This window comes from Sorex araneus, chromosome 2, assembly GCF_027595985.1.
Source record: "Sorex araneus isolate mSorAra2 chromosome 2, mSorAra2.pri, whole genome shotgun sequence".
Lineage (NCBI taxonomy): Eukaryota > Metazoa > Chordata > Mammalia > Eulipotyphla > Soricidae > Sorex > Sorex araneus.
In genome coordinates this window covers 327021882-327049499 of record NC_073303.1, presented here as the reverse complement: position 1 = coordinate 327049499, position 27618 = coordinate 327021882, and the positions used below count along the sequence as shown (strand labels likewise).

The 27618-nt window shown below is 38.1% G+C and overlaps 1 protein-coding gene across 1 annotated transcript in view; it reads right to left on the bottom strand.

Annotated features, from left to right (window-relative positions):
• Positions 1–27618, bottom strand: part of L3MBTL4 (L3MBTL histone methyl-lysine binding protein 4) — a 487327-nt gene that overhangs the window by 383808 nt on the left and 75901 nt on the right. Inside the window, exons 2-3 of the mRNA XM_055125658.1 lie at positions 7395–7475; positions 6958–7061 (exon numbers count right to left, since the gene is read on the bottom strand). Coding sequence (XP_054981633.1) covers positions 6958–7029 — 72 coding nt within the window. The 5' untranslated portion in view covers positions 7030–7061; positions 7395–7475. The remainder of the gene's footprint in view (positions 1–6957; positions 7062–7394; positions 7476–27618) is intronic.

Below are 27618 nucleotides of genomic sequence, written 5' to 3'. Positions count from 1 at the left end.
TGAGAGGAAATGCTTTCGTTTAAAAAAAAATAATCACATCATTAACTATTATCACTTAAATAAAACCTCACTGTATGTCTCTAAATAAAAATTCTTTATAATATTTGAATTGATCATGTGTATTTTTTACCCTATTTTATGTATTTATTCTGCATTTGATATCTTGGCATTTGGGGAAGCAGAAAAGGAACAGTCCCTCTCATTTATTTCAACAGCACTAAATAACATTTGTTTCAACAGCATTAAATATGCATTAAATAAATAATTTTAATTTATTAGATGAGCTAAATCCACAAGACAGCAAACAAATTGCCTGCAGCATACAAACTAACCAATTCTGAGCTCACACCTCAACCTCCTTTTTTATCAGGCTCCTTCAGTTCAGTAATAATCCTGCCTGTTCTAAACATGCCTGTTTCAGAAAATAAACCATTAGAAATTGCCCTTACAGCCAGAGACCAGGCCTGTTCAAACTAGCCAACCAGAAGTATCTTTAGTCTCTCTCTTCGTCTCCCCAGTGCTCTCCTTCCAGGGAACACAGTCAGCACTGGTTCCCCCAGGCTCCTTCCTCTGTCGGCGTGAACCTGGCTTCCACTTCCCCAGCATACCCTCTACTGTGTGATTTGATCTTCCACTTGGTTCGTTTTGGGGCTACATCTGGCGGTGCTAGGGGTTTTAGTCCTGGTGGGCTTGAGGAACCATACAGAGTGCCAGGGATTGAACCTGGGTCAGATACATGGAAGTTAAGTGCCCTACAGTTTGTACGATCACTCCAGCCCCACATGCCCACAGGCCCCTCAATTTGGGAAATCTGAGAGAGAGAGAGAGACAGACAGACAGACAGACAGACAGACAGACAGACAGAATAAAGAATAAAAGTGCCTGCCTCTATGGCACTGGGAGTGGGGGGCGTGAGGTGAGGCCGGAGGGAAACTGGGGACACTGGTGGTGGGAAATGAACATTAGTGGAAGGATTGGTGTTGGAAAATTTTATGACTGAAATCAGATCATGAACAGCTTTGTAAACTGTATCTCATGGTGATTCGATTCAAACAAATTGTTAGAGAAATAAAATAATCCTACCCTAGACAACTTCTTGATATCTATTGAAGAATATTACAAAAGCATTCATCAAACTATGCCCAACTTGAAGCTAACTATGGCTCCCCCTCGTGTCAGTATATTAACTGCAGTTGTTACCAAATCAAATACAACTTCCTCTGCTCTGTCATCCAGAACTTGCTTGGTCACCCAAATCAACCCTGGTCATCTTACTTTTTCACTGCTGACCAAATCTTAAACTCACTGTAGTTGGAAACATTCTTAAAGATATTCTAATCTAAGACAAAGAAACTGGACACCGGGCTGTTGAAGAATTAGTTTTTTGTCACAAAGATAATTATCACCAAAACTTATAGTACAAATATTCTGACATCAGTCAGATAAATTTTGTTGTAGATAAAGACTGCCAGGAGGAACATCTGCTAATTTACACAAGCCATTACAATAGTGTCATCATGTCCCAGGGTTGCTCCCAATTTCACACCTCTGCTCATGCTACCTCACTGACACAGACAATTCTTGCTGTGATCCTTTAGTGTATTTCCTTTGCGGGGAGGTAAGAAACTTCTGTATTTGGCTTTTGTCGTTTTGATTACAATGTGTTTTGGGTAGCTTTTTTTAAAAATTTCTTTTGTGAACCTTTTTGCTTCTTTAATCTGAGGCAGGCAATTCTCAGCTCTGGAAATTTCTTAGTAAACAGAAGAAAGGAAATAAAACTTGGAGCAAAAATCAACAAAATAAATAATAACAATTCCAAAGATCAACAACTTCAAGGACTGTTTTTTTCTACAGAATAACAAAATCAACAAACCATTAGCTAGACTCACGAAGAAAAAAAATAATAATAGTAAAACTAATCAGAAAGGAATGAGTCACTACAAAAAATGAAAAAAGATATTCAAGTGATCATCAGAGATCAGTATGAAAAACTTTATGCCATGATACTGGAGAATATAGAAGAAATGGAAATTTTTTTCAACTGTTATAAGCTTCCAGTACTGAATCTAATTACTAGCAAGGAAATCAAAATGGTAACCAAAGATCTCCCCCTAAATAAAAGTTCAATATGTGAAATATAAAGAAATATAGTAAGGGCATAACAAATGCCAAAGTCAAGAGAACTTAAGAAACAGTTTACAATACCACCTCTGTACCACAGTTGAGGTGAAGTGCAATGGCAATGGGGGTGCAAGGGTTAGAGGACACTGGACACTGGTGTTAGAATGTTGTGTGCAGAAAACACTAACATTAGCAGTCTTATAAATCATAGTGCCAAAATTAATTAAGTAATTATTTAGTTACCCCCAGGACCCCAGTAGGTTTACTAGCAAGTTGTTCCAAATCTTTAAAGAATCCTATTTCCAATCCTTTTCAGGATATTCCAAAAAGTAAAAAAAAAAAAAAAAAAAAAAAAAAACAGGAATCCTCCCAGTTTCTATGAGGCAAATAAGGTCCCTGATACCAAAAGAAGATAAATACATCTTTGAAAAAGAAAGTTATAGATCAGTATCCCTAATAAACAAGGATACAACAATCCTCATAATACTAATTCAATAATACACCAAAAGGATCATATGCCTGATTACATCCCTCAGATAGATACTACTATAGATACTATCTGAGGGATATAAGGATGCTTTAATATATGCGAGTCAATGTAATACACCATATCAAAACATGAAAAGATAAAAATCATATGATCTTATCAAGAAATATAAACAAAGCATTTGACAAGATCAGCTATTCATGATACAAATTATTAATAAAAGGAGATAAAAGAAACTTTCTTCAATACAATTAAAGCCATTTACTATGAACCCACAGCTAACATCAAACTCAATGTTTAAAAACTGGAAGTCTTCCCTCTGAGAGCAGGCCCAAGACAAGGTTTCTCCCTCTCCCTTGCCACAGCAATTAGACAAGAGAGAGATCCAGTGCATCCAGATTAGAAAACCAACCCCTACATGTTGACAACAAAACTAAGGGTGGGAGAGGAAAGGACAGACCTGCAGATAGCGTTGGAGGGTTTTTTCCCTTGTCATCTTGATGTTGGTAAAGTTACAGTAAACTTCATGCAAAAGGAGAACATCAACACTATCCAAGACATGCTACCTCACTAATATTTTAATACTCAGAAGCTGGCATCAATTAAACATATCATTATTAGTAGTAATATTTGGCAAGTTTTTCCCATAAGGACAATAGTTATCAAATATAAGCAACAGATTTGTAGAAGTAGGAGGCTTGGTAAAATATAGATTGTTAGGACGAGAATATGGCTCAAGTGCTACTGCAATGCCATCATCCCCTGTCATCAATGGTCCACCAAGCACCACAGGTGTAATCCCGAACATAAACAGTCACATGTCAGGCAGGGCGCTCATGGCCCCCAGCACTACTCTGCACCTCGAAAACAGCTGGCAATTATTACCCTTGTGATCATTATACAGACACAGATAGTGAGGAAGATAAGAGAGAGGAGTAAAGGGAGAAACAAAGAAGAGAGGGGCAGACAGGCAGAGGCTGCTGAGCTCTGCACAGACAGTTCCCCATTCTGCAGATCTGTCGTGGGACCCAGTAATTTACATTCCATGAAACCCTCGACTAATGCTAATGCTAATACTGTGAAATCCTCAGCTAATACCAGGCAACAGCAATGTAGCTAGTGTGGAGACCACAGCTGGAGAATATCCAAGAATAACTGGCATCAGATGACACCAAATACTCTGTCATCTCAGAGAACATGACACAGCAAACCTGAAATTCTGAGAAGATTGGCATCCTCGCCTGAAACCAGTGCAGGACTTCCCAGGTATGTTCCAAACAATCTGTCAGAAAGTCCTCAGGGATACAATTAGATACTTCTATCTGGTGAGACTAGTTTGTGAGCTGAAACAGATGTAGGCCCCGGAATTAGACTTCTGGCCTCTCTTTCCCTGGCCGTCCTCCTAGTGACTCTGAGAAACAGCTCTGCATCTTGACACAGAACTATATTTAACATACCCAAAACAACCTCAGATCAGATCATCATTTGACACATCTCATTTAATTCCTGGAGTTCCTCAAACAACACCTAACACTGTGCCAAATGTATAAAGAACATATAACACTGGATTATCTTACCAGTTATAATATATAAATATGAAACTACAAATACACATAAACAGCCTCAAATATACATCAGAATAAATGATGAGCGTCCACTGAAGGATTGCTAACAAAAATAGCTAATGGCCCATTATATCTGAAAATAGCCACCAAGGAAATGTTCCTATCACTTCTGTCCAAAGTTAAAGTTACAGGATAAAAAGTCTGTCAAAAAGAAAAAGTCCACTGGGTTCAATGAAACCAGGAGCAGAGATCTTCTGCCGTTTCCCCCTGTCTCCGCCACCCAGGGATCACGCCCATAACCCATCTCCTGCCAGCATCAGATAATCTCGTCATCAGCCATCACCCAGAACACATGGATTTTTCTCCTGGAAGGGAGCAACATGATGCCCGCCATAGCCATGTCACCAGAACCCACAACAGACTGTTTCACTCAGGGTGCCCCAGAGGGGGGTGGGCGAGAGAGCCCCCCCCAAGGGACCCAGCCCCGGCAGCTGAAAACCTCCAGAACCCAAACTCCACTATGCTCAAGGCCGCTCCCTACACTCGGGCCGAGTCTCACGCATGAGTGAACCTATGAGACACTCCCTACCCATTCTCCAAGAGTACCACACCACATCTGATGGGGTTCAAATAGTAGGCAACCAATCATAGAGGGTAATTTATGTTTATATGAATATAAACATATTTTCATATGCAAAAGCTCACATCACTCAACCTTTAACAATGTGTTAGTAATATCCTAAAGAATTTCTTAATGGCCCCTGCCAAAACAGAACAATCTTCACACTGTTTCCTCTATGGGTACTTTTTTGTAGCATTTTCAATGGTTTTTGGTAACTAACAATACAAAATATATTATTTCAGTTGTGCTTTGGGACAAAGATTGGGGCTTGGGATGGAAACCTACCAAATATGGTGGTGGGAGGGTGTAATGGTGGTGGAATTGGTGTTTGAATATTGGATGTGATTGAATATTGTGAACCACCTTATAAAATAAAAAAAAAATTAAATAGTCCAGGTAACAAGCATAATAAACTTACCCTTACAACTGTCATTATCCCTTCAGATGTTACTGTGAAAGTAGTTTTACATGTGGTTAACATTTAAGTAACACTTTGTGTAAAGCAGGTAGTGTGAGCAAGTCCCAGTGAGTGAACCGAGATCATTCCCGACTACAGGGCACAAAGACTGTGGAGTTGGCCATTGTTTCTGCATCTCTGGAGAGCCCTGACCGACTCAGTACTTCTGGATGGTTCACTCTCTGTGTTGATAACTAATCAGTTAACTCATCTTGCTCAAAGAGGTCTCCCTTCACTCTAAAGTTACTATAACCTTCAAAATGTACCAATTTTAATGAAATTTATATTCCATTATTCGTAAAACTCAACCAGTCTCATCTGATTTAAAAATTGGAACTGATGAAGGGCTTGGTGTTAGAACACTGTAAACCTGAGTTTCTCTAAGGTGGGAAAGGGGGATGTCAGCCCAGCCTCAGTAGCCAAAAACTTCCACACTTCACAACTGCCACCATGTTCCCTGCCAGACTCCACTGCTCAGGACAAGTCTCACCCAGAATTTATTTTTCCTAATTTTTAATTTTTATTTATTTATTTATTTTTAATTAAAAAAATTTTATTAGTGAATCACCATGAGGTACAGTTACAAGCTTATGAACTTCCGTGTTCGCATTTGTCATACAGTAATCGTTTACCCATCCCTCCACCAGTGCCCATTCTCCGACACCAATGTTCCCAGTATCCCTCCCACCACCCCCACCCCATCCAACCTCTGTGGTAGGGCATTCCCCCTCATTCTCTCTCCTTTTGTCACCCAGAAATTAATCTGCTGACAAAACTCAGGTACGTGGGTTTTATGTCTAAAATATCCAGGATTTAAAGAAGTTGGGTATGAGCTACCTATCCCCATGTCCCTGTACTTCTGGAAGCCCTGGCAGTCACACACATGCCCAAAAGCCGCTATCCAGTTAAAAGCTGAACTCCAGCTGTATCACCCCATTTAAAATTTTTGGACTTCCTGGAGCAACATCTCAAATGCTGATAAGCAGCGCATCAGATTGGATAAGTGTAATGTAGAAGGCATCCAATCTCAATTAACAAAAAAGATGTCTTAACCTGTAACAAAATCTTAGTAATCTTTTATACAAAAACTTAATGGCTTCATGCTAAGATACTACAATCTTCACTAACTTTCTTGTAAGAAAAGATTTTTTTATCATTCTTTTAGCAAATTATTTATAACAAGCAATATAAAATAAATTACTGAGGGTCTTCTATAAGGGCAGACTTAAGGGGTGGTATGGAAAATTGGAGACAATGGTGGAAGGAAGGTGTAATAGTGGTGGGATTGGTGTTGGGATATTGAATGCCTGTAACGAATCATTATGAACAACCTAGCAGGCACCAGTGTTTATATAAAGAGTAAGGAGAAAATTTAATTTAAAACATTTTTAAAAGAACATTGTACACTTGAAATTATAAATAACTCATGAATAACTTGTTAATAAGTAATAAGTTACTTATTACAGTGACTTCATAAAATAGGCTTTAAAAAAATTAAATATAAAAAGTACTTCTTGGGGCCAGAGATAGAGTTCAGCAGTAACCACATGCATTTTTGCATGTTTAAAGTCCTGGATTTGACCGCCAGCATTGCTAAAATCAAAATAAATAAAATTCAACACAACTGTTGTGATCTACATAATTATACTTGTATTCCAATTATGATCACATAGTCTGAGCAACAATACAGAAATTGATATCTTACCAAGCATCTATCCTGATCCAAATGCCTTTTGGAATCCATGCTAAGCTTTCTTTTCCTATTGGGCTGTTTCATTGTCTTCTTAGCACTCCTTAGCAGTGTTTGTTCTGCAAAATAGTACCATATTTAAAAAAAGTGAAAAGGTTTTTACTCCTTTAATAAAATTATGTTATAGCATAAATAAAATAACATGCATTTAATTTCATTTTCTATGATTGACTGATGTATCTGATAGTTACGTAAAAACCTCATTGTTTTTGCTTAATATTACTATGAAAATGGTAAAAGAGCTGAGTGTTTCCTGACATAGAATTTATATTTTCAAGAAAATCTACATTATTTTATTTGTTCTTATAAAATGTGGGGGAGGGGTGTTCTTCAGTGATCAATCCAATAACTTAGGATTTACTGGAATCTGTGTACAGAGCTTCAATACTCACATTGTCTGCCTGTTGAAACACTATCAGAGCAAAGATATTCTTGATAAGAGGTCTTAATTATACAAGGCATTGCACAGCAATCTGAAACAATCAAAAAAAAAGAAAAATTTTATCAATGCAATTCATCATGCTTTTCTGTATATTAATAAATGGAAATAGACATTTTTTGAAAAATTATTTGGAGCTTTTGCATAAGAGAAAGACCATCCAGTAGTACCACACAATAACTATCAGAGCCATAATTCAAATGGTCATTTTCCCTTAAACAATTGTAATTACAGCTGATATATAGTATTTTAAAGTTTAGTAGGCCTCAATTACCTGACTACAGTGTTTTGTAATCATATATCCCATTTCCTTCTTGATATGCCCACCTGAAAAATAATGCTAACTACTACAAACTTAACATATAGACACCTGAGTTCATTATTTTCTCCCTTGCTGTCTCCTGTTTCTGTTCTTTCCAGTAATTTGCACAAAAGATACAGCCCTCTACGGCTGTGAACACTGTACTACACAGGCCACGTCGACGATGTGACCCATCCTTGCTCCCTACACACGTCACTTCCGCAGGAGGAGCTGTAGGTAAAGAGTTAGGATGGGTTTCGTCATACACAGGCTTGCATCTGCAGGAAGAAAGGGCACCGTGTTCTAATTCACACAAAGGGGCAATAGAGCTATTGGTGGCTAGGACTTTTCCTGAGCCAGAGTTCTAGGAGCTATCATCATTCTTTCTTCACATCACTCCTCACACACTGTCAAAAAGTTTCATTTCTTTTTGATCTACCGAACATTTCTTGAACTCGTCTCTCCCTGCTCGCCCCCCCCACTCCTATTACATCTGAGGTCCCTCAAATTTAATGCTCCAGTCAGTTATGTATGTCACGGCTCTCTGAAATACCACTCGCCTGCTGGTCTCAGTTTCGAGTTTGTGCTGGTCCCTCAATTTCAGGATACTTTTATATTATGCTTCCTTCTTTTTTCAACTGCTATATCTTCACATCATTTGTGACTCAACTAAAAAAAAAAGACTCCATATCATTCAGAAAATTTTTCTTTTGTTACCTCTAGATCCTCCCAATGAACTGGGTATGCCTTAACTATAGTTCACTTGCACTTATCTTTGCCACAGTATTCAGCACCGTATTATCTGTGTATCTGTCTCTCCTTTGAAGTCTATAAGCATCCTGATGACAAGGATTAAAAATTATGAACCCATGAGCCAGATCGATAGTTCAGCTGGTAAGGCATTTGCCTTGCAAACAGTCAACCAAGGGTCCCCGCGAGGAGTTTTTCCTAAGTGCAGAGCCAAAAATAAACCCTGAGGACCATCAGGTGTGGCACAAAACAAAAAAATTATGCATCTTTATTTTCCATTGTCTAGATAACATCAGGCTCGTAGAGAACTATCAACATATATACTTGTCCAGAAGTGCATAAGCACATCTCTGAATTATAGAAAAGGCTAAAAGCCTTTATGTTAAAGAGTTCTGGGCCATCCATTATGTTAAATAGTTCTGGGCCAACATTATACTCCTTCTATAATGTTATATAACTAGAATGAGCACAATTCTTAAATTTAAATTCTTTCCGTTTTTCCTTAATATACCCTTTTAAAAACACAAAACAAAAACTACTTCTTAGATCCATTTGTTGCTTGTCAAATGATATTTTATGTCCTTTAGAAAGGCATTTAACTACTCCATTCAATAACATTACATTCATTTTATAGGATGTAAATACAATTTATCATGCCTAGCTCCCAGTAATACTCTAAACATCTATGCAAATGAACAGCTTAGAGTTGATGCCTTCAGCAAAGTGTTATTGCACAAGACATAAGCACTGCCAAGGCTGGCTTGCATTTCACAACTAATAATACCCCATGGCTTGTCAAACTGAAATCATCTGGCTAGTGAGGTTTTTTTATCCTTGCCACAAAAATGATATGTCTTGTTAATCCATGGCAATTATCTCAATAACCCTGGTTACTTAAAAAAAATAATAAATTAGGGAAATCATGTTCTTGAGACAAGTTTTACAAGAAGCATTAAAAGAGCTCTTGTAAAGGATAAAGAAACTTTCCATCATGTAGCGCTGAGCAAGCCACTCACTAATGGTGCATATGGTTGTCCCCTGCTAGATTAAAAATATAGAGAAATTCATCATCACAAAGTTACTTATTGATTTATTTTTTTGATAATTCTATTTTCCATTCCTATAAGTTTTACTGAAACAACTAATAAGGAATAAATTTGTTACATGACTGCCCCCAGGGCAGATTTGAGGTAGGGGAGCCCTAGGGCTACTGGTGGAGGGAAAGGGTGGTGGGATTGGTGTTGGAACACTGTATGCCTGAAACAACTCTATTCTGAACAACTTGGCAAATCACGGTGTCTCAATAAACATTAATAAAAAATAATTTAAAATCTGACTTTATATTACGTTTCAGGGAAAAAAATAATTTCACACAATGAAAAAGTTTCAAATATTATATTCCCAGAAGAAAGAGGGATAAAACAAAGGTAAAAAAAATAACATTTCGCTGCCAGACAAAAACAGGATGAAACATAATATTCAATAAGGCAACACAAAGCAGATGAAGACAAACAGACAAACGCACAAATGGATGAACATGTAGAAAGACAAAGACAGACAAATGGACAAATGGGTAGAAGAACAGAAAGACAGAGGAAGCTACGTTTTATATAATCATTTGGATGTGTCAAGTCACCTGTTCCAACCAACCACACTGAACGCTTTTTTCAACGTAAAACTTAACTTGATATTCTTGGAACAGTACCAAAATACATGAGGAATTCTGAAGACTGCCTATGATACATGCCAACAGCCAGAGGGTCCCAAATGTCACATCTGTCACATGGAACCCTGCTCAGTTTTCTGTGGGGGGAATCTTAGAGCCAAGTAAAAATGTTGCCAGACTCTGAAATTCATGAATGACACATCCGGGAGAGAAAATGACCAGTAGTGGGGCTGAGCTATGCCGGCAGCCACTGCCTTTGTCGCAACACCCTGGGATGAACAATAGTAGACAAGGCTATTTTATATCATTTTAATGAAATAACCTTACAAATAACACTTTATATTTTAAATAGACTAATAAATATATGTAATTTCATTCCAGCAGAATATTTGAATTTGAATATTTGACTTTTCAGCAGAATATTTGAAATAGTGGATTTTTTTTTTCAATTAGTCCCTTCAATCAGCTTGATTTTTTCCCTTATGGCTGGTGGAATTTGCTGTCTGCACACTGCCAAACACCTCTGTTACCAACTTCTTTTACCAACATTTCTTCAACTCATTTAAAAAGGCAAATGAGTGACTAATAAAAAATGTGAGAACAGCTTAAATTCTTCAAATGAAAAGAGTCTACAAACATAAAAATAATACACTGTATATCTATGTCCAGCTGCTACTTCTTAACTCATTTATTGATCAACTATTTCATCAAGAAAACTGCAGATACTCTGAAGAACATGAGACTTATTCACCAATGGTGGATGCAGTAAGAATAGATATGTTTGTGATGTCAGTACTAGCCTCACTACACTACAAATATCATCCACCATTAGAAGAGCATGCCTTATTAACTAGCCTTTGCTTTTTGAAAATGGGTCCCAAAATAAACACAAAGAGAGCATAACTGAGCCTGAGTCATAGCTGCTAGCCAAGTCAGCTTGCCAATCACCTGAAGCTATAACAAGACACCTGGGAAAACCAGCAATATCAGGCCAGTAACAAATGACCTAATGATCTACGAGCACAAATAAAAATGTCTTGCTTTAAGACATGATTCTTGGGGGTTACTCTTAATTGTAGTTATTTCTGTTAGCAATAGCAAACAAAACAATCTATACAAGAATCAAAAAGACAAAACTATGAATTAGTATTTAACATAAACAGTACCACCAAAAAAGTTGTTCATCCTTATTATTAATAGGAAAGTAAAACCACAGAGAAACCAATTCATAGCTATTACACTGATAAAAATGAAGAAGTCCAATACTGCTAGATATTGGTCAGATGAAGAACAATGAAAACCCTCATACTCTGCAGATTAACTGGTTCAGCCATTAGAAAACAATTTAAAATTGAAAACTGGAGATGCTACAGGAAATCCATGACCTCAGAACTACAACAATTACACTCACTAGGAAATAAGTTAATATTAATGGGAAAAGAGGGATGCTGGAAAGAATCCAAATATCTTTCCACATAAATATGAAATATAATTTGTGCTATATTCACACACAATAAAAATGAGTCAGCAGCAACATATGTAAGCACATAAAAATTAGCAATAAAGTTAAATACAGCTAGTCAGAGAACTGTAAATATTTTTAAATAAAATCAAAACATGTTCAATGAGGTGTATTATTCTGAATAAAGAAAATGAGAAACAAAATTGCACGTAGCAAGTGGAAAAAGATCATTATTAGAATCCTTTTACTCTTAGGCTTTTACCTCAATGATATATCTTTTCTATGAATATAAAATGTTATTAAAACTAATGGTATATTGTTTTGTTTTTATATATGGATATATTATGTCATAAGACTTTTATAGTCACTTGAAATGGTATATCCTTGTCATCCATTTTTTTTTCAATTTTTTTTTTTTTATTAAAGCACCAGGAGAGCCTGGCAAGCTCTCCATGGAGTATTCATACGCCAAATACAGTAACAATGATGGGTCTCATTCCCTGACCTTCCTGAAGAGCCTTTAATGCGGCACCATTGGGAAAGATGAGTAAAGAGAAGCTGCTAAAACCTCAGGGCTCGGATGAATAAGACATTACCGGGCCCCCTCGAGCAAATCCATGATCAATGGGATGACAGTGATACAGTGATAAGCGACAAAGTTATTCATAGTTGGGTTTTAAACATACAATGATCCATCATCAATCCTGTCACCAGTGTCAACTTCCCACCACCAGTGTTTCCAGATTCCCTCTGTTACCTACCCCCTGCCCCTGCCCCAGGCACAGCCCATCATCTAGAAGGGCATCTTTTATGTTTGGTTATTAAACTTTCTGAATCTCCTTGAGCCTGCCCCTGTTGTGTCTCCCCTTCACCTTCACTCTATTTTCTTCTTCTCCTTCTCCTCCTCCTCCTTCTTCCTCTTCCTCTTCCTTCTTCTTCTTCCTCTTCCTCTTCCTTCTTCTTCTTCCTCTTCCTCCTCCTGTTCCTCTTTCTCCTCCTCCTCCTTCTTCTTGCATCAATGACCCCAGTGTCTTTCCCCACACCCCACATCCCAGCCTCTCTGGCAACAAGCACTTCTCTCCCTAAATATATATATATATATATATATATATATATACATATACATATACATATATATATTTATTTATTTTTATTTTTTTTCTCCTCTCCTCTCTCATTTTGGGCATTACAGTTTGCATTCTTCTCCCTAGACTCCTGGGCAAGGAGTGACGTAGGTATCACCCTTTAAATCATTACTTTTTCTTGTCCATTTACTCTAAATACCACAAATAAATGATATCCTGTGACTGTCTTTCTAGCTTGCCATCCAATTTTAGAAAATAAATGTTGAGCTACAATGGCAGTACAGCAGGTAAGGTGCTTGCCTTGCATGCACTCAATCTGGGTTCAATCCGCAGCACCACACAGAGCCCACAAGAACAGTCAGGAGTGACTCCTGAGCACAAAGCCAAGAGGAGTAAACCCGTGCATCACTGCAGGTGGCCCAGAATGACAACAAAAAAAGAAAAGCTGAGAGTTCAAAGAATGGATGTGGTTATTTTTATTTTTTAACTGAATAGTCCATATTGTTTTCTTAAATTCTTTTCTCAACAGACTGTAAGAACCTGTTTTTCTCTTATAGTTGGAAAAAAAAAACACCCTGCCTTTTCTCAGTATGTTCTAAATCCGGTCATCAGGGAGCAGATAGACACAGAGTATTACTGCCACTATATACCTTCATTAGACAACATCTTCTCCAGGAAGGGAGACTCTGTGACTAAACCCAGGGCATTAGCCCCCTCCATTCTGCTTGATGAGTACTAGGCATAATTTTAGCATTTTAGCTCCACAGAGTGAAATATAAGCAAGGACAAACGATGAGAATAAGGAGACAGCTCAAAAGGCAGAGCACGTGTTATGCACACAGGAGACCATGTTTGAACCCTAGAACCACTGGTCACTGTCAGGGGAATACACCTGAGCATGAGCCAGAAGTGCATCCTCCAAACACCACTAGATGTGGTCCAACCTCTTTAGCTGCTCCCAAAGTGATAAGAATGAAATTACAAACATGAGAAGCTGACTCTCTTCAGTAAAATGCCATTTTCTAGAAGATCGAGGACTCATATTACACACACAGATATCAGACAAAAATAGTGAAATGAATCACTTGTGTCACTTGTCACTTGTCATCCTGTTGCTCATTGATTTGCTCGAGCGGGTACCAGTAACATCTTCATTTGTCCCTGTCGCGTGATAGTGTAGCCCAATGGCATCTGCTCGCTCCAGAAACATGAAGAGCCTCAAACCATTCGTTCAGTGAAATGAATATGAAAAATAAATTTACTCTTGGGGATGGTATGATATTGTAACACGTAGAGCACTTCCCTTGCACATGGTAACCAAATTCAATCCCCAATACCCTATGTGGTCCCCCAGGCCCCGCCAGGAGTGGTCTCTGAGTGCAGAGCCAGAAGTAAGCCATGAAAAACATTGTCTTATGCCCATATAGGTGACTGGCAAGGTTAAGTCTTAACAAGTTTTTAAATGTGAAATAATATATAACTTCATATATTGCTTAAGTGAAGACTGAGACAACTACCAAATAGTACAGCTATTACTAGATATGTTTTTTAAAAACAAGCATATGTACAAAGTCATCACGTTTGCTAAGATGCTGCTTGTAATAAGAAAACTTTGGTAGCACCCAAAAAATCCACTGATAAAAAAATGGATAGTGTAAATAAACTGTGACATATTTTAAAGAAATATCATGTAGTGCAAAATAAATGAGCTGGAGTGATATATATTTAATCACTGAAAATACATTTAAAATAAAAGATCAAGTTGCAGGATGATACATATTATTAACCATTTATGCAACATTTGTTTTATATCTATTCCAAATATGAAAGTATAGCTGAGAATTCTACAATATGTATCAAATAAAAGATAATATTGAAGTTATTAAATATGGTGGCCAGTAAAGAACTGTTCGTTTTATTCTCCCAATCTAACTGCATATTTGAAATATTTAAAATTAAAAGTAAGAGAAGGTTTACATATCATCATATTTACCTCAAGAATATTTTATTTTCTGGGGTTGGAGCAATGGCCCAGGGGGTAGAACATTTGCCTTGTACTCGGCCGACCCGGGTTCAATTCCCAGCATCCCATATGGTCCCCTAGCACCACCAGGAGTAATTCCTGAGTGCAGAGCCAGAAGTAACCCCTGAGCATCGCCGACCCAAAAAGAAAAAAAAAAGAAAAAGAAATAGAGAATATTTTATTTTCCCATAGACATTATCACATTACAAAGTTACATATATAGTCCCTCACTAGCAACCAATTGCTAAGAAACTGAAATTTAAAAACAAACAAACAAAAATACCCTGGACCATGAAAAAAGTCAGAAGCATCAACATCCCTGTAAATATTATTTGCAAGTCAGCTTACATTCCATGTGCCAAGAACATGCTGGTGGCCCTTTCAGAGTTCAGCCTCCAGCAACAGCCAGTTAAACCAAAGGTAACATTTCTCTACTCCAAAATTCTGCACTTAACTTGTGGCTCCATTTCTAAAGCCATGTTGCTGCTCCGCTACCCATGGCATGGAGGCAATGCACATGCCGGAGGCAGAGGAGTGATGCTACATATATTCACACACATTCTTGACTCTTAGTGCAGAGATGTGCACATTTCTTTTCATATGGTTGACTCAAGGCAGAGCTAGAACTAGAATCTAAGATTGAGCCAACAGACCTCTTGCTATCTTGCAGGGAACAGACTGCGCATTACAACAGATGGCACCTGACACTTTGTCCAAATTAAATTTTTTCTGATATCATAACACTATGCATATTCAAGAAGATTTTCTTCCATGAGGATCTTTAATAGACTGGCACTGAGCTAAACTGACAGTGCCATACTGACACTACTGCCTTCGATGATATCTGACCTTACATACTGAGAAAGTAGTATTCAAAGAAGAAAATAAAATCATAACTAGAGCAAGTCCATCTAGTAGGACTCAGGATTGATTGGAAACATCTAAGTTCTATTAATCAGAATTATAATCAAATAAAAGCTAGGACCAAAAAGCATTCTCTGAACTGTACAAAGACATGGAACACAGTTCAAAAGGTAAGACACTTGTGAAGGCAGCCAACCCCTGGTCCCTGGAACTGCCTGTGGCCCTCAAGCACTGCCAGGAGAATATGTGAGCATCACAGGGTGTGGTTCAAAACCAAAACTCATAAAAATATTAAAATAACAAGAGATAAGTTAGACTTACTGTAGGAAAAAATCATTAAAATGCAAGTTTTAGGTCTGACTCCCTAGCTCACTGGCAAAGAGAGCAAAATAAAAAGGAGTCTCACAAAGCCCTAACAATATTGACTATCTTCAAGACTACTTGTGGAAAATGACACAATGTTTGGAACCTTTTAAATGAACTATAACATAACTATAACAGAGAAGTGCATAAAATAACATTTCATATCATGGTAAGTTTTTATGTAACTAGCTTCCCATCAAGGAAGGGACCATTACAAGCATGCGCCCTTTCAGTACTATCTCGCTCAAGGATAATCTTGATTGTCTTCCCAATTTCTAACGCAATAAATTACCTCTGTATCTTTTTATACTCTATATAAGAAAGCTTAGTATCCATCGTCTCTGTGTCTGGTTTCTTTTGCTAAAATTATTACTTGTGAGTCATCAGTATGTTGTGTGTAGGCATACAATATTCCCTCTTACTGTTATATTGTACTATAAAGCATGTCACAGCATATATACTTGTTCTATTTCTTATGGACATTTGATAGACAAATTTTAATTACTGTCACTATCAAGTGCTCCTTGAACATTTTACTACCATCCCTCTGAAATGTACATTCAGCACTTTTGCACCAGGAGTTGAATTTCTGAGTTCTGAGATTATTTCCCAACTGCTATTGCAAATTAACAAGAACTTGGTGACCTTAAACAACACAAATTTTTATACTGCAGTTAAGAAGGTCAAAAGTCCTAAATGGGTCTCTCAAAGCTAAAATAAACTTGTCAGTTGGGATATGGTCCTTTTAAAAGGCTTTAGGGGGAAATTCATTTTCTTACTTTATCCAACTTAAAGACACTGCCCACATTTCTTCGATCAAAGCTCCTCCTCTCTCTCCTCGAAAGCAATGTAATAGCCGTCCAAATTTTTCTCATAATGTTATCCCTCTGAAACTGATTTTTCAAATCCTCTTCTACATTAAAAGGACCCATTTATTACCTGGGTCCAAACGAATAATCCAAGTAATTCCTCACTCTGCAAGTCAACAGGTGACCTTAATTATTCCATCTGTGACCTCAACTCCTTTTGTGCCTTGTATCACATATTTTCACGAGATTAAGACACAGACATTTGAAGAATCATTATTCTGCTCTCTGCAGTGTGTGTATCTAAGTAAAGTTTCTTTTTAAATATTTGCTGTTATAGTTGCTCTTGTTGCTTTTGGGGACCACACCCAGAGATGCATGATGCTGGCAGTGCACAGCCCAGGGGTCAAGCACGATGCCTCCAAGTGCAAAGCATGTGTTTTGCTACTGAGGTACAGCATGTCTTTAGACAGGCCCTGGATATGTCTTTAAGTCCCAAATTATAACTACTTTTATGAAAATATAGTAAACTGAATGTCCTCTTTTCTGTTTAGCAGATTTATTCTTTCTACCAGATTTACACTTCTCTCCAACTAAAATATTTTTGAGTTACTGAAAGTAAACTTAATAATTACATACTTTCACTATGTGAAAGATGATAGAGGTCAATAACTTTTGGTTAAGATAATCAGTAAGTGGGTGCAAAAAAATATGTAGTAGAAAAATGTAACAAAAACCTGTCTTATACAATTGCACTCTGTATCGCTAAAAAAACAAAGGCAATAATCAGATAATAAAAGAAAAAACAGAAAACGAAAAAATATAAATTAGGGGCATTGCTTGGGGTGAGTTGGGGATTATAGACAGCAAGGCTCACGGCTATTCTCAGCCTGTGCTCAGGGATCGCTCCTCACAGTGCTCAGGACACCACATGCAGAGCACAGGATCCAGCAGTGGTCAGCAGAGCGCAAGACAAGTGCCTAAGCTCCTCAATTATCTTCTGAGTCCGGGGGCTTTTATATTTATTTGTATTTCCTGGGTTTAGGGCCAAAACTGGTCGTGCTCAGGGCTTACTTACTCCTGCCATTATCCAGGAACTGCTCCTGGTAGGACTCGGGGGCCCTCATGTCAGTGCTGCTGGGGATTGAACCCAGATCAGCTGTGTGCGAAGCAAGCACTCTGCCTGGGCACTGGCTGTTTTTATCTTTAACGGGGCAACTCCCAGCTGTAATCTATGCAACACGGTGACGGAACTCAGGGCTTGTATACGCTGGGCTGTGCTCTACTTAAACTATCTCCCAAGTTCCAAGGGACCTGCTATTTTTATTATTACACAGGGAAAGATATGGAATCATCAGCTGCAAGCACAATTCTGAGCTAGAAGTTTTCTCTCCACAAACCTAAAGGCCAAGATGATTGTGTTCTATATTTTGATAAAAGAAAAAAAGCTAATAAAACTTACACTCACAAAAGATAGTAAGCTTCACTAAAATACTAGTAGAAATGTAATCACCAACAAATCCAAAATCCCTATCCATACAAAAACGGAGTCATGAGGCTCCGTTTCCCTGCTCTATGAAGAGACATCAAGCCAATGATAGCAAAACCATCCCACAACAATATTTTAGCTCCCGGGGACACTCTCAAAATTCTTATCAAACTCTCACTAAAGATGAGCATGTGGACTATCCCTACAAATCTGCAAAGCAACAAAAAGATTTAAAGCTTCCTAGAAATCTTTATAATAGAAAGAAAGGTCTGAAGAACTTAACGACATGAATCTGTGAAGCTGGAGACAGAATGCTGCCCTTTCTGCTTACCATGTACTGTCAGGTATGGCCCTCGTGGCCCCCAGCACCTGCTCAAATAGCACTGACCCATCAGGCTGGCAGCGTCGCACCAAAAATTAACCTCCAGTCTTCTGAGAATGCTTAGGATTTTTCAAACATAACAAAAACATGCACTTTATATTGTTATAAAATATAAAACAAGACTTACAAATTCAATGGAATAAAGCAAAAGAGTAATCCTTAAGAAAAAGATAAAACATGGTTCAGAATTTTTAAAGACTTTATTTGAAAAAGAAATGAATTAAAAATATAGATATAAAACACACAATATGGTGCAGAAGTAGCCATACTAAGTATATATGTGAGAAGTGAAAAAATTATAAATTGGAATCCAGAGCAGAAATAATTATCAATCATCAAGCCCAGGAAAAACAAAGGCTAAAATTATGAAAGGGAAGAGACACAGAGGAATCCCCAAGACACCTCCAGTAGGAGAGGCAGGCAAGGCTGAGGAAAAGATTAGAAGCATCAGAAAAGCAAGACCGAGTGGAGTCCCTGCTCCCCAGCTGCGAGGCCTCTCAGAAGGCACCTGTGTTTCCAGGGCTGAGAGCAGCATCTCGACTGACTCCAGTTCTAACACTTTGCGTCTCGGTGTGTCATCAGAATCCTCCACACCCGAACTGACAACGTTTTGAAAGAGCCAAGTAATAATACTGTAGACCTGAGAGTCAAAGATGAGATAAGGTTTTGGGGTTCTGCAGGTATATTTAAAGAAGTGGTATTGCTCAGTCATATGGAAGCTCAATTTCTAGTTTTTTGAGGAATGCCCATACTGTTTTCCAACATGGCAGGACCAGTGAGTTGGCATTCCCACTAACAATCAGTGAGAGTCCCTTTCTCTCCACATCCACTTCAGCACTGAGTGCTCTTGTTCTTTTGTATGTGTGCCAATCTCTGTAGTATGAGATGATATACTTCATTGTTGTTCTGATTTGCATCTCCTTGATGATTAGTGATGTAGAGCATTTTTTTAACGTGCCTTTAGCCATTAAAATTTCTTCTTTGAGAAAATTTCTGTTCATTTCTTCTCCAATTTTTTTGATGGGGTTGGATTTTTTTTTTCTTGTAGAGTTCAACCAGTGCCTTGTATATCTTTGATATAAACACCTTATCAGAATATTCGGTGAATAACCTTTCCCATTCCATAGGTCATCTTTGTAATCTTGGCCATTGTCCTTTTTGAGGTGCAGAAGCTTCTTAGTTTAATGCACTCCCATTTCTTTCTTTGCTTCCACTTGCTTAATCAGTGGCATTTTACCTTTGAAGAAACCTTTAGCTTCAATACCATGGAGGGTTTTGTCTATATATTTTCATCCATGTACCTCAGGGATTCAGGTCTGATGTTGAGGCCTTTAGTCCATTTTGATCTCACTTTTGTGCATGGGTTTAGACAGAGATCTGAATCTTTTTTTGTATGTAGTTGTCCAGTTTTGCCAACACCACTTCTTAAAGAGGCTTTCCTAACTCCACTTCATTTGTCTTTTGCCTTATCTAGGATTAAATGGTCATATATTTGATGATGTGTGTCATATAGCAGAAACATCATCTGCACTCCTATGTTCATTGAAGCACTACTAAGAATATTCAGAATCTGGAAACAGTTTAAGGCTAGACAGGAAACTCAGAAAGGGTAAACTCAATAAAATCCACCATCTTGGCACAATAACCAGTTACGAGTTATAAACTTAAGAAAAAAATCAGAGATTCCATTTGAAGACTAGAAGTTCTAAAAAAAAGAAATTTTTTTCTAAGATTTCTAAATTAATTTTTATCACTTTTATCCAGACACTTTTAACTCAATTGATAATAAAAATTTTAGAAGTAAACTCCAATAGCAGCAACAACAGCCGGAGAACAAATGCTCTCTAAATAGTCTCCTAATTTTAACAGAGAAAAACTGTATTGTATTCCCAACATAAATCATAACACATAGAACATGTATTTTATAAATTCAATCTAGATTTTATAATGCCTTAGAATTCTCCCAACCTATTTTAAAGGGCCATAAAAAATTAAAGCAATGGTTTCCAAACAAGATGATCTGAATTGATGTAAGATTAAATGACATTTAAAATTCGTGGGAATTCACCCACAGGTACATCTGCGGCAGGGGTGCATGGCCTCCGGGTCCTCGTGCCCAGAAAACTGACTCAGAGAACTGCAAAATTGCCCCCCTCTCGGCCAAGGTGACCCCGAGCACCCAGGCTAGAGAGGATATCTGCAAGTTTTAGGACTGTGTCAGAAGTAGGACTTTACCTGCTCAGGCACCAAGGCAGCCAACTCCCGCACATCTCAGTCTCCATTACCTAAGTCTGAGGAGGACAATCTGTCTATCCCAGACACGTTAGGCCACTAGCTTATTCCAATCTCGGCAACATAACTGTGAACACAAGAAACTGAACAAGTCTAATAAAAAAGAACACATCCTCTTGAAGCTGCACTAGAGGCCTCACCTCAGTCACAGAGGAGCACCAAAGAGGAAGGCAGTGTTCTAGAAGGGGAAAAAGGCGACCACCATCGACCAAGTCCATCCAGAATCTTTTCTGGCAGCAAGAGGGGAACACTAACAGTGAGCTGGAGGGTCTCACCTCCATACTACCACAGCAACATGAAGAAACAGAGCAAATCCCCACCACGAGGAGAGGACGAAGAAAAGAACCCAGAAGTCTCAACAGGGAATACCCACAAATACAATTTCTCAAATAAAGAATTCAGAGATGAAATGTTGAGGATGTCCAATGAACTCAAAGAAACTGTGGAACAGGCATCCAGTAAATTAAAGGAATACATCAAACAAACAGTGAAATGGACAGCCAATAAAATAAAGAAATGAGAGCAGAAATAAGAAAGCTACAAACAAAGCTAGCATTAATAAAGGATTCAGTAGATGAAATAAAAAAAAAAACTCAGTGGGTGCCCTCAACAGTATAATGACTACAGCCAAAGACAGAATCAGTGAACTTGAAGATGAGCTGCAGAAAGCATACAGGGAACAACATACAAATGGAAAAGACCTCAAAATAGCTCTAGGGCGAGTCAGAGACCCAGGAGATGATCTCAAGAGGAACAACATAAGAATCACTGGAGGACCAGAAGGACAGGGAGGCAACCCCAATGAAAAAGCCACAGTTAAAGATACCATTGCTGAAAAGATCCCAGAGCTGGAGAATGCAGGCATCCAAATCAAAGGAGCTCGAAGGGTAACAGCTAAAAGACACCCTAATAAAAAGAATCCAAGACATATCATAATCAGAATGACAAATACCACAGAGACACAATACTGCAAGCAGCAAGGTCAAAGAAGGAATTACTCACATACAAAGGAACACCCCTTAGATTTACAACAGACTTAACAGAGGAAATAGTCCAAGCCCGAAGAGAATGGTGGGATACAGTGAAAAAGCTCAATGAAATGAATGCCTCACCAAGAATACTTTATCCGGCTAAACTCTCCCTCAAACTTGAAGGAACAATACACTTATTTCATGGATAAACAACAGCTCAAGAACTTCACAGATTCAAAACCATAAAAAAAAAACATAAAAGAAGGACTAGGGAGGGATACTGGGAACTTTGGTGGTGGAGAATGGGTACTGGTGGAAGGATGGGTACTCGACCATTGTATGACTGAAACATAAGCACGAAAGTTTGTAAGTCTATAACTGTAGCTCACAGTGATTCATTTAAAAAAAAGAATGACTAAAGGGGCTATTGTAAGTCAAGAAAAACCCCTACAAGCACAACAACACAACTCTATTGAAAGATGGTGCAAAACCCCATGACAATAATCACTCTCAATGTCAATGGTCTAAATACAGCAATTAAGAGACACAGTGTGGCAAAATGGATTAAAAAAACTCAACCCAACATTCTGCTGCCTACAAGAAACATATCTGAACAGTCAGAACAAACACAGACTCAAAGACAAAGGATGGAAAACAATCCTGCAAGCAAACAACTCCCTCAAAAAAGCCGACAACATAGATGTCAGCCTGAAAAACATTAGAAAGGACAGCAGAGGGCATTTTTTAATAATCAAGGGATATGTACAGCAAGAAGAAATAACACTCCTAAACATATACGCACCCAAAGAGGGACCAGCAAAGTATTAGAAGAAATGCTAACAGACTTCAAGGAGGATATTGGTAGTAACACAATTTAGTAACTAGAACTTCAACACCACCTTATCACTTCTGGATAGATCAACAAGATTAAAACTCAGCAATGAAGTACTGGCTTTGAAGGAAGAAATGGAAGAGAGGTCTAACAGATGTATACAGGGCTTTCCATCCCCAAAAAACTGAATACAGATTCTTTTCCAGTGCACGTAGAACATTTTCCAAGATAGACCACATAGCTCAATAGAATCAGAAAGAAATTATATCAACTATCTTTTCAGACCATGATGCACTGAAGACAGAAGTTAAGCTATCTTATAACAGACAGAAAGGGAGAATTAAATCAAACACCTGGAAATTAAACAACTCAATGTTGAAGAATGAGTGAAAAGTCAGAGAGAAAATCATGGAAGAAATCAAAAGATTCCTGGAAAGAAATGAGAATGAAGACATGAGCTGCCATAAATGTGGGACAAAGCTAAAGCAGTGTCAGGGGGAAATGTATAGATAGCTCTGCAAGCATTTATCAGGAAGGAAGGACCTACAAAAATAACTTGACATCACAGCTTAAGATCTTAGAAAATGAGCAACAAAAGAAGACCAAAGCTGGCATGTGGAAAGAAATAATAAAACTTAGAGCAGAAATTAACATAAAGATCAAAAAAATCCAAAAGATCAATGAAACCAAGAACTATATTCTGAGAAAATAAATAATATTGATAAATCACTAGCAAGACCCACAAAGAGAGAGAGAGAACCCTAATAAATTGAATGAGAAATGAGAAAGGGGACATCACAACAGAAACTGAAGAAATTCAAAAGACCATCAAAGATTACTTTGAAAGCATGTATGCCATGAAACAAGAGAATCTAGAAGAAATGAATAAATGAATTCCTTTAACTTCCCAAGGCTGAGCCACAAGATTTGGAATATCTGAACAGATGTATCACTATCAAGGAAATTAAAACAGTAATCAAAAGTCTTCCCGAAAACAAAAGCCCAGGTCCAGATGAATTCACTACCTTATTCTTGCAAACGTTTAAAAAGGACCTATTGTCAGTCCTTTTCAAGCTATTCCAGGGAATCGAAGAAACAGAAATACTCACAAGCAGCTTCTATGAGGTACATATCACCCTAATACCAAAAGCGAACAGAGACTCTCACAATAAAAGAAAATTACAGGTCGAGATCATTGATGAACATGATGCAAAGATCCTGAACAAAATATTAGCAAACAGAATCCAAGTACTCATCAAAAATATCATACACCAGGACCAAGTGGGATTCATCCCAGGGATGCAAGGATGGTTTAACATTCACAAGTCAATCAACATACCATCATATCAATAAAAGAAAAGATAAAAACCATATGATCATCAATAGACACAGAGAACGCATTTGACAAGATCCAGCATCTGTTTATGATGAAAACTCTCAGCAAAATGGGAACTGAAGGAACTTTCCTCAATATAGTCAAAACTGTTACCACAAGCCCATGGCAAGCATTATTCTCAATGGGAAAAAACTAAAGGCCTTTCCTTTAAAATCAGGGACAAGACAAGGATGCCCATTCTCACCACTTCTATTCAATAAAGTAGTGGAAGTACTTGCCATAGCAGTTAGGCAAGAAAAAATATTAAGGGCATCCAGGTAGGAAATGAAGAAATCAAGCTCTCACTGTTTGCAGATGACATAACCGTATTAAGAGAACCCTAAAGCCTCTACCAAGAAGCTTCTAGAAACATTAGACTTGTATAGTAAAGCTGCGGGCTATAAAATCAATACCAAAAAAGTCCATGGCTTTCTGATATGCAAATAATGAGAGAAGAAAGTGAAAGAAAACAGCAATTCAGTTCACAATCATGCCTTAGAAAATCAATTACCTCAGAATCCACTTACCTAAGGAAGTAAAGGACCTCTACAAAGAAAACTACAAAATGTTATTTCAAGAAATAAAAGAGGACATGAGGAAATGGAAACACATCCCCTGCTCATGGATTAGGAAAATTAACATTGTCAAAATGGCAATACTTCCCAAAGCATTATACAGACTCAATGTGATCTCTATAACGATACCCATGACATTCTTCAAAGAAATTGATCAAACACTCCTGAAATTCATACAAAACAACAAGCCTCCATGAATAGCTAAAGAAATTCTTGGGAAAAGAAAGATGGGAGGCAACACCTTCCCCAACAGAAACTGTACTACCAAGCAGTAGTAATTAAAACAGCATGGCATTGCAACAAAAGCAATCCAGCAACCAGTGGAATAGGGTTGAACATCCTTACACACACCCTCAAATATATGCTCATCTAATCTTTGATAAGGGAGCAAGAAATAGAAAGTGGAGGAAGGAAAGCTCTTTAACAGATGGTGCTGGCAAAACTGGACAGCAACGTGCAAAAAAATGGGCTCAGACCTCTACCTAACACCATGCACAAAAGTCAGATCAAACTGGATTAAAGACCTCAACACTGGGGGTGGAGTGATAGCACAGCGGGAAGGGTGTTTGCCTTGCACATGGCCGACCCAGGTTCAATTCCCACCATTCCATATGGTCCCCTGAGCACCGCCAGGAGTAATTCCTGAGTTCAGAGCCAGGAGTAACCTCTGAGCATCGCCAGGTGTGACCAAAAAAAAAAAAAAAAAAGAAAGAAATACCTCAAAATCAGGCCTGAATCCATAAGGTACATTGAAAAATAGGTCAGCAAAACTATCCATGACATTGAAGCTAAAGATTTCTCAAAGAAAAAAAGCCACTGGCCAATCAAGTGGAAACAGAGATTAAAAAATGGGACTATGTTAAACTAAGAAGCTTCTGCACCTCAAAAGAAACAGTGACCAGAATACAAAGACAGTCTACAGAACGGAAAAGGATATTCACCCAATATCCTTCTGAAAAGGGGTTAATATTAAGGATATACAAGGCACTGGTTGATCTCTACAAGAAGAAAACACCCAATCCTATCAGTAAATGGGGCAATGAAATAAACATAAACTTACTCAAAGAATAAATCCGCATGGCCAAAAGGCACAAGAAAAAATTCTCCTCATCACTAATTATCAGGGAGATGCAGATCAAAACAACAATGAGGTATTATCTCACACCACAGAGACTGGCCCATATCCAAAAGAACAAAAGCAACCGGTGTTGGCGTGGAGTGAGAAGGAGACTCTCCTTCACTGCTGGTGGGAATGCCGACTGGTTCATCCCTTTTGGAAAAACAATATAAACGTTTCTCAAAAAACTAGAAATTGAGCTCCCATACGACCCTACAATACCACTTTCTGGTTTCTACCACAGAGATGCTAAAAAGTACAACAGAAATGACATCTGCACTTGTATGTTCATTGCAGCACTGTTTACAATAGCCAGAATCTGGGAAAAAAACTCGAGTGCCCAAGAATAGATGACTGGCTAAAGAAACTCTGATATATCTACAGAATGGAATACTATGCAGAGGTTAGAAAAGATGAAATCATGAAATCTGCATGTAAGTGGATAAATATGGAGAGTATCATGCTAAGTGAAACAAGTCAGAAAGAGAGGGACAGACATAGAATGACTGCATCATTTGTGGAATATAAAGCAACATAATGGGAGACTAACATCCAAAAATAATAGAGATAAGGACAAGAAGGATCACTCCACAGCTTGGAAGCCTGCCTCAGATGCTGGGGGAAAAGGCAGCTGGGATAGAGAAGGGAACACTAAATAAATGATGCCTGGAGGGCCCACTCAGGATGGGAGATGCGTGCTGAAAGTAGACTGGATGAAACATGATCGCCACTTAGTACCTATACTTCAAAGCCATAACACCCAAAAGGAGAGAAAGAGTAAAAGGGAATGTGCCTGCCACAAAGGAGGGGGATGGGGAGGAGGGGGGTTGAAGGGAAGATGGGACAGGGGGTGGTGGTGGTGGGAGAGATACTGGGAACACCGGTGGAGAATGGGCACTGGTGTAGGGATGGGTACTCGATTACTGTATGACTGAAACATAATCAGGAAAGTTTTTAAATCTGCAACTGTATCTCACAGTGATTCATTAAAAAATAATAATAATTATAAAAATAAAGGGAGGAAAATAGAATTTGTGGGAAATTAAGAAATAACATGAAAGTATCAAATTGTAAAAGAGTAAAAAGTAGTAATGATAATAAATGGGTTTAGAAGTAGTCAAAAGTAGATGACATTTTGATGTAGAAGTGAAACTAATTGTTTATGAACAAACATAAACAGGGGAGAGGGCAAAGGAAGGATAAACAGCGATGTTCACATATTAATTTATGTAATTTTAAGCACTATTCCAGATATATAAAAACTAGATTACAGGGGCTGGAGAGATAGCACAGTGGGTAGGGCGTTTGCCTTGCACGCGGCCGACCCGGGTTCAAATCCCAGCATCCCATATGGTCCCCTGAGCATAGGGGTAATTCCTGAGTGTAGAGCCAGGAGTAACCCCTGTGCATCGCCAGGTGTGACCCAAAAAGCCAAAAAAAAAAAAAACCCACAAAAACTAGATTACAAAATCTCTCCAGCAAATAATGCAATCAAGATTTCCTTACATCTATTTCAGTCTCTTGTGCCTCTTTATATCCATCCTCAGACAACAATGTACTAATATATTTCTCATAATTCTTGAATGTTAAATACCAATATCAGGAATTGCACTATAAACTTATCCCTACTCTCCATAAAACACATCTACTGTGATCAGAAACAGACCATATTATGTTGAGAGTAGCCAGATACTTTGGTCAGAATATGTGCCAATGTATGCCATATCCAGTTGGTCAAACACAATTAAAGTACGATGATTTTTCTTGAGTTCTGCAGTCAGGGAGCGCATCCAAGATTGCCAAGTCCGTGTGAAGACAGGAGTG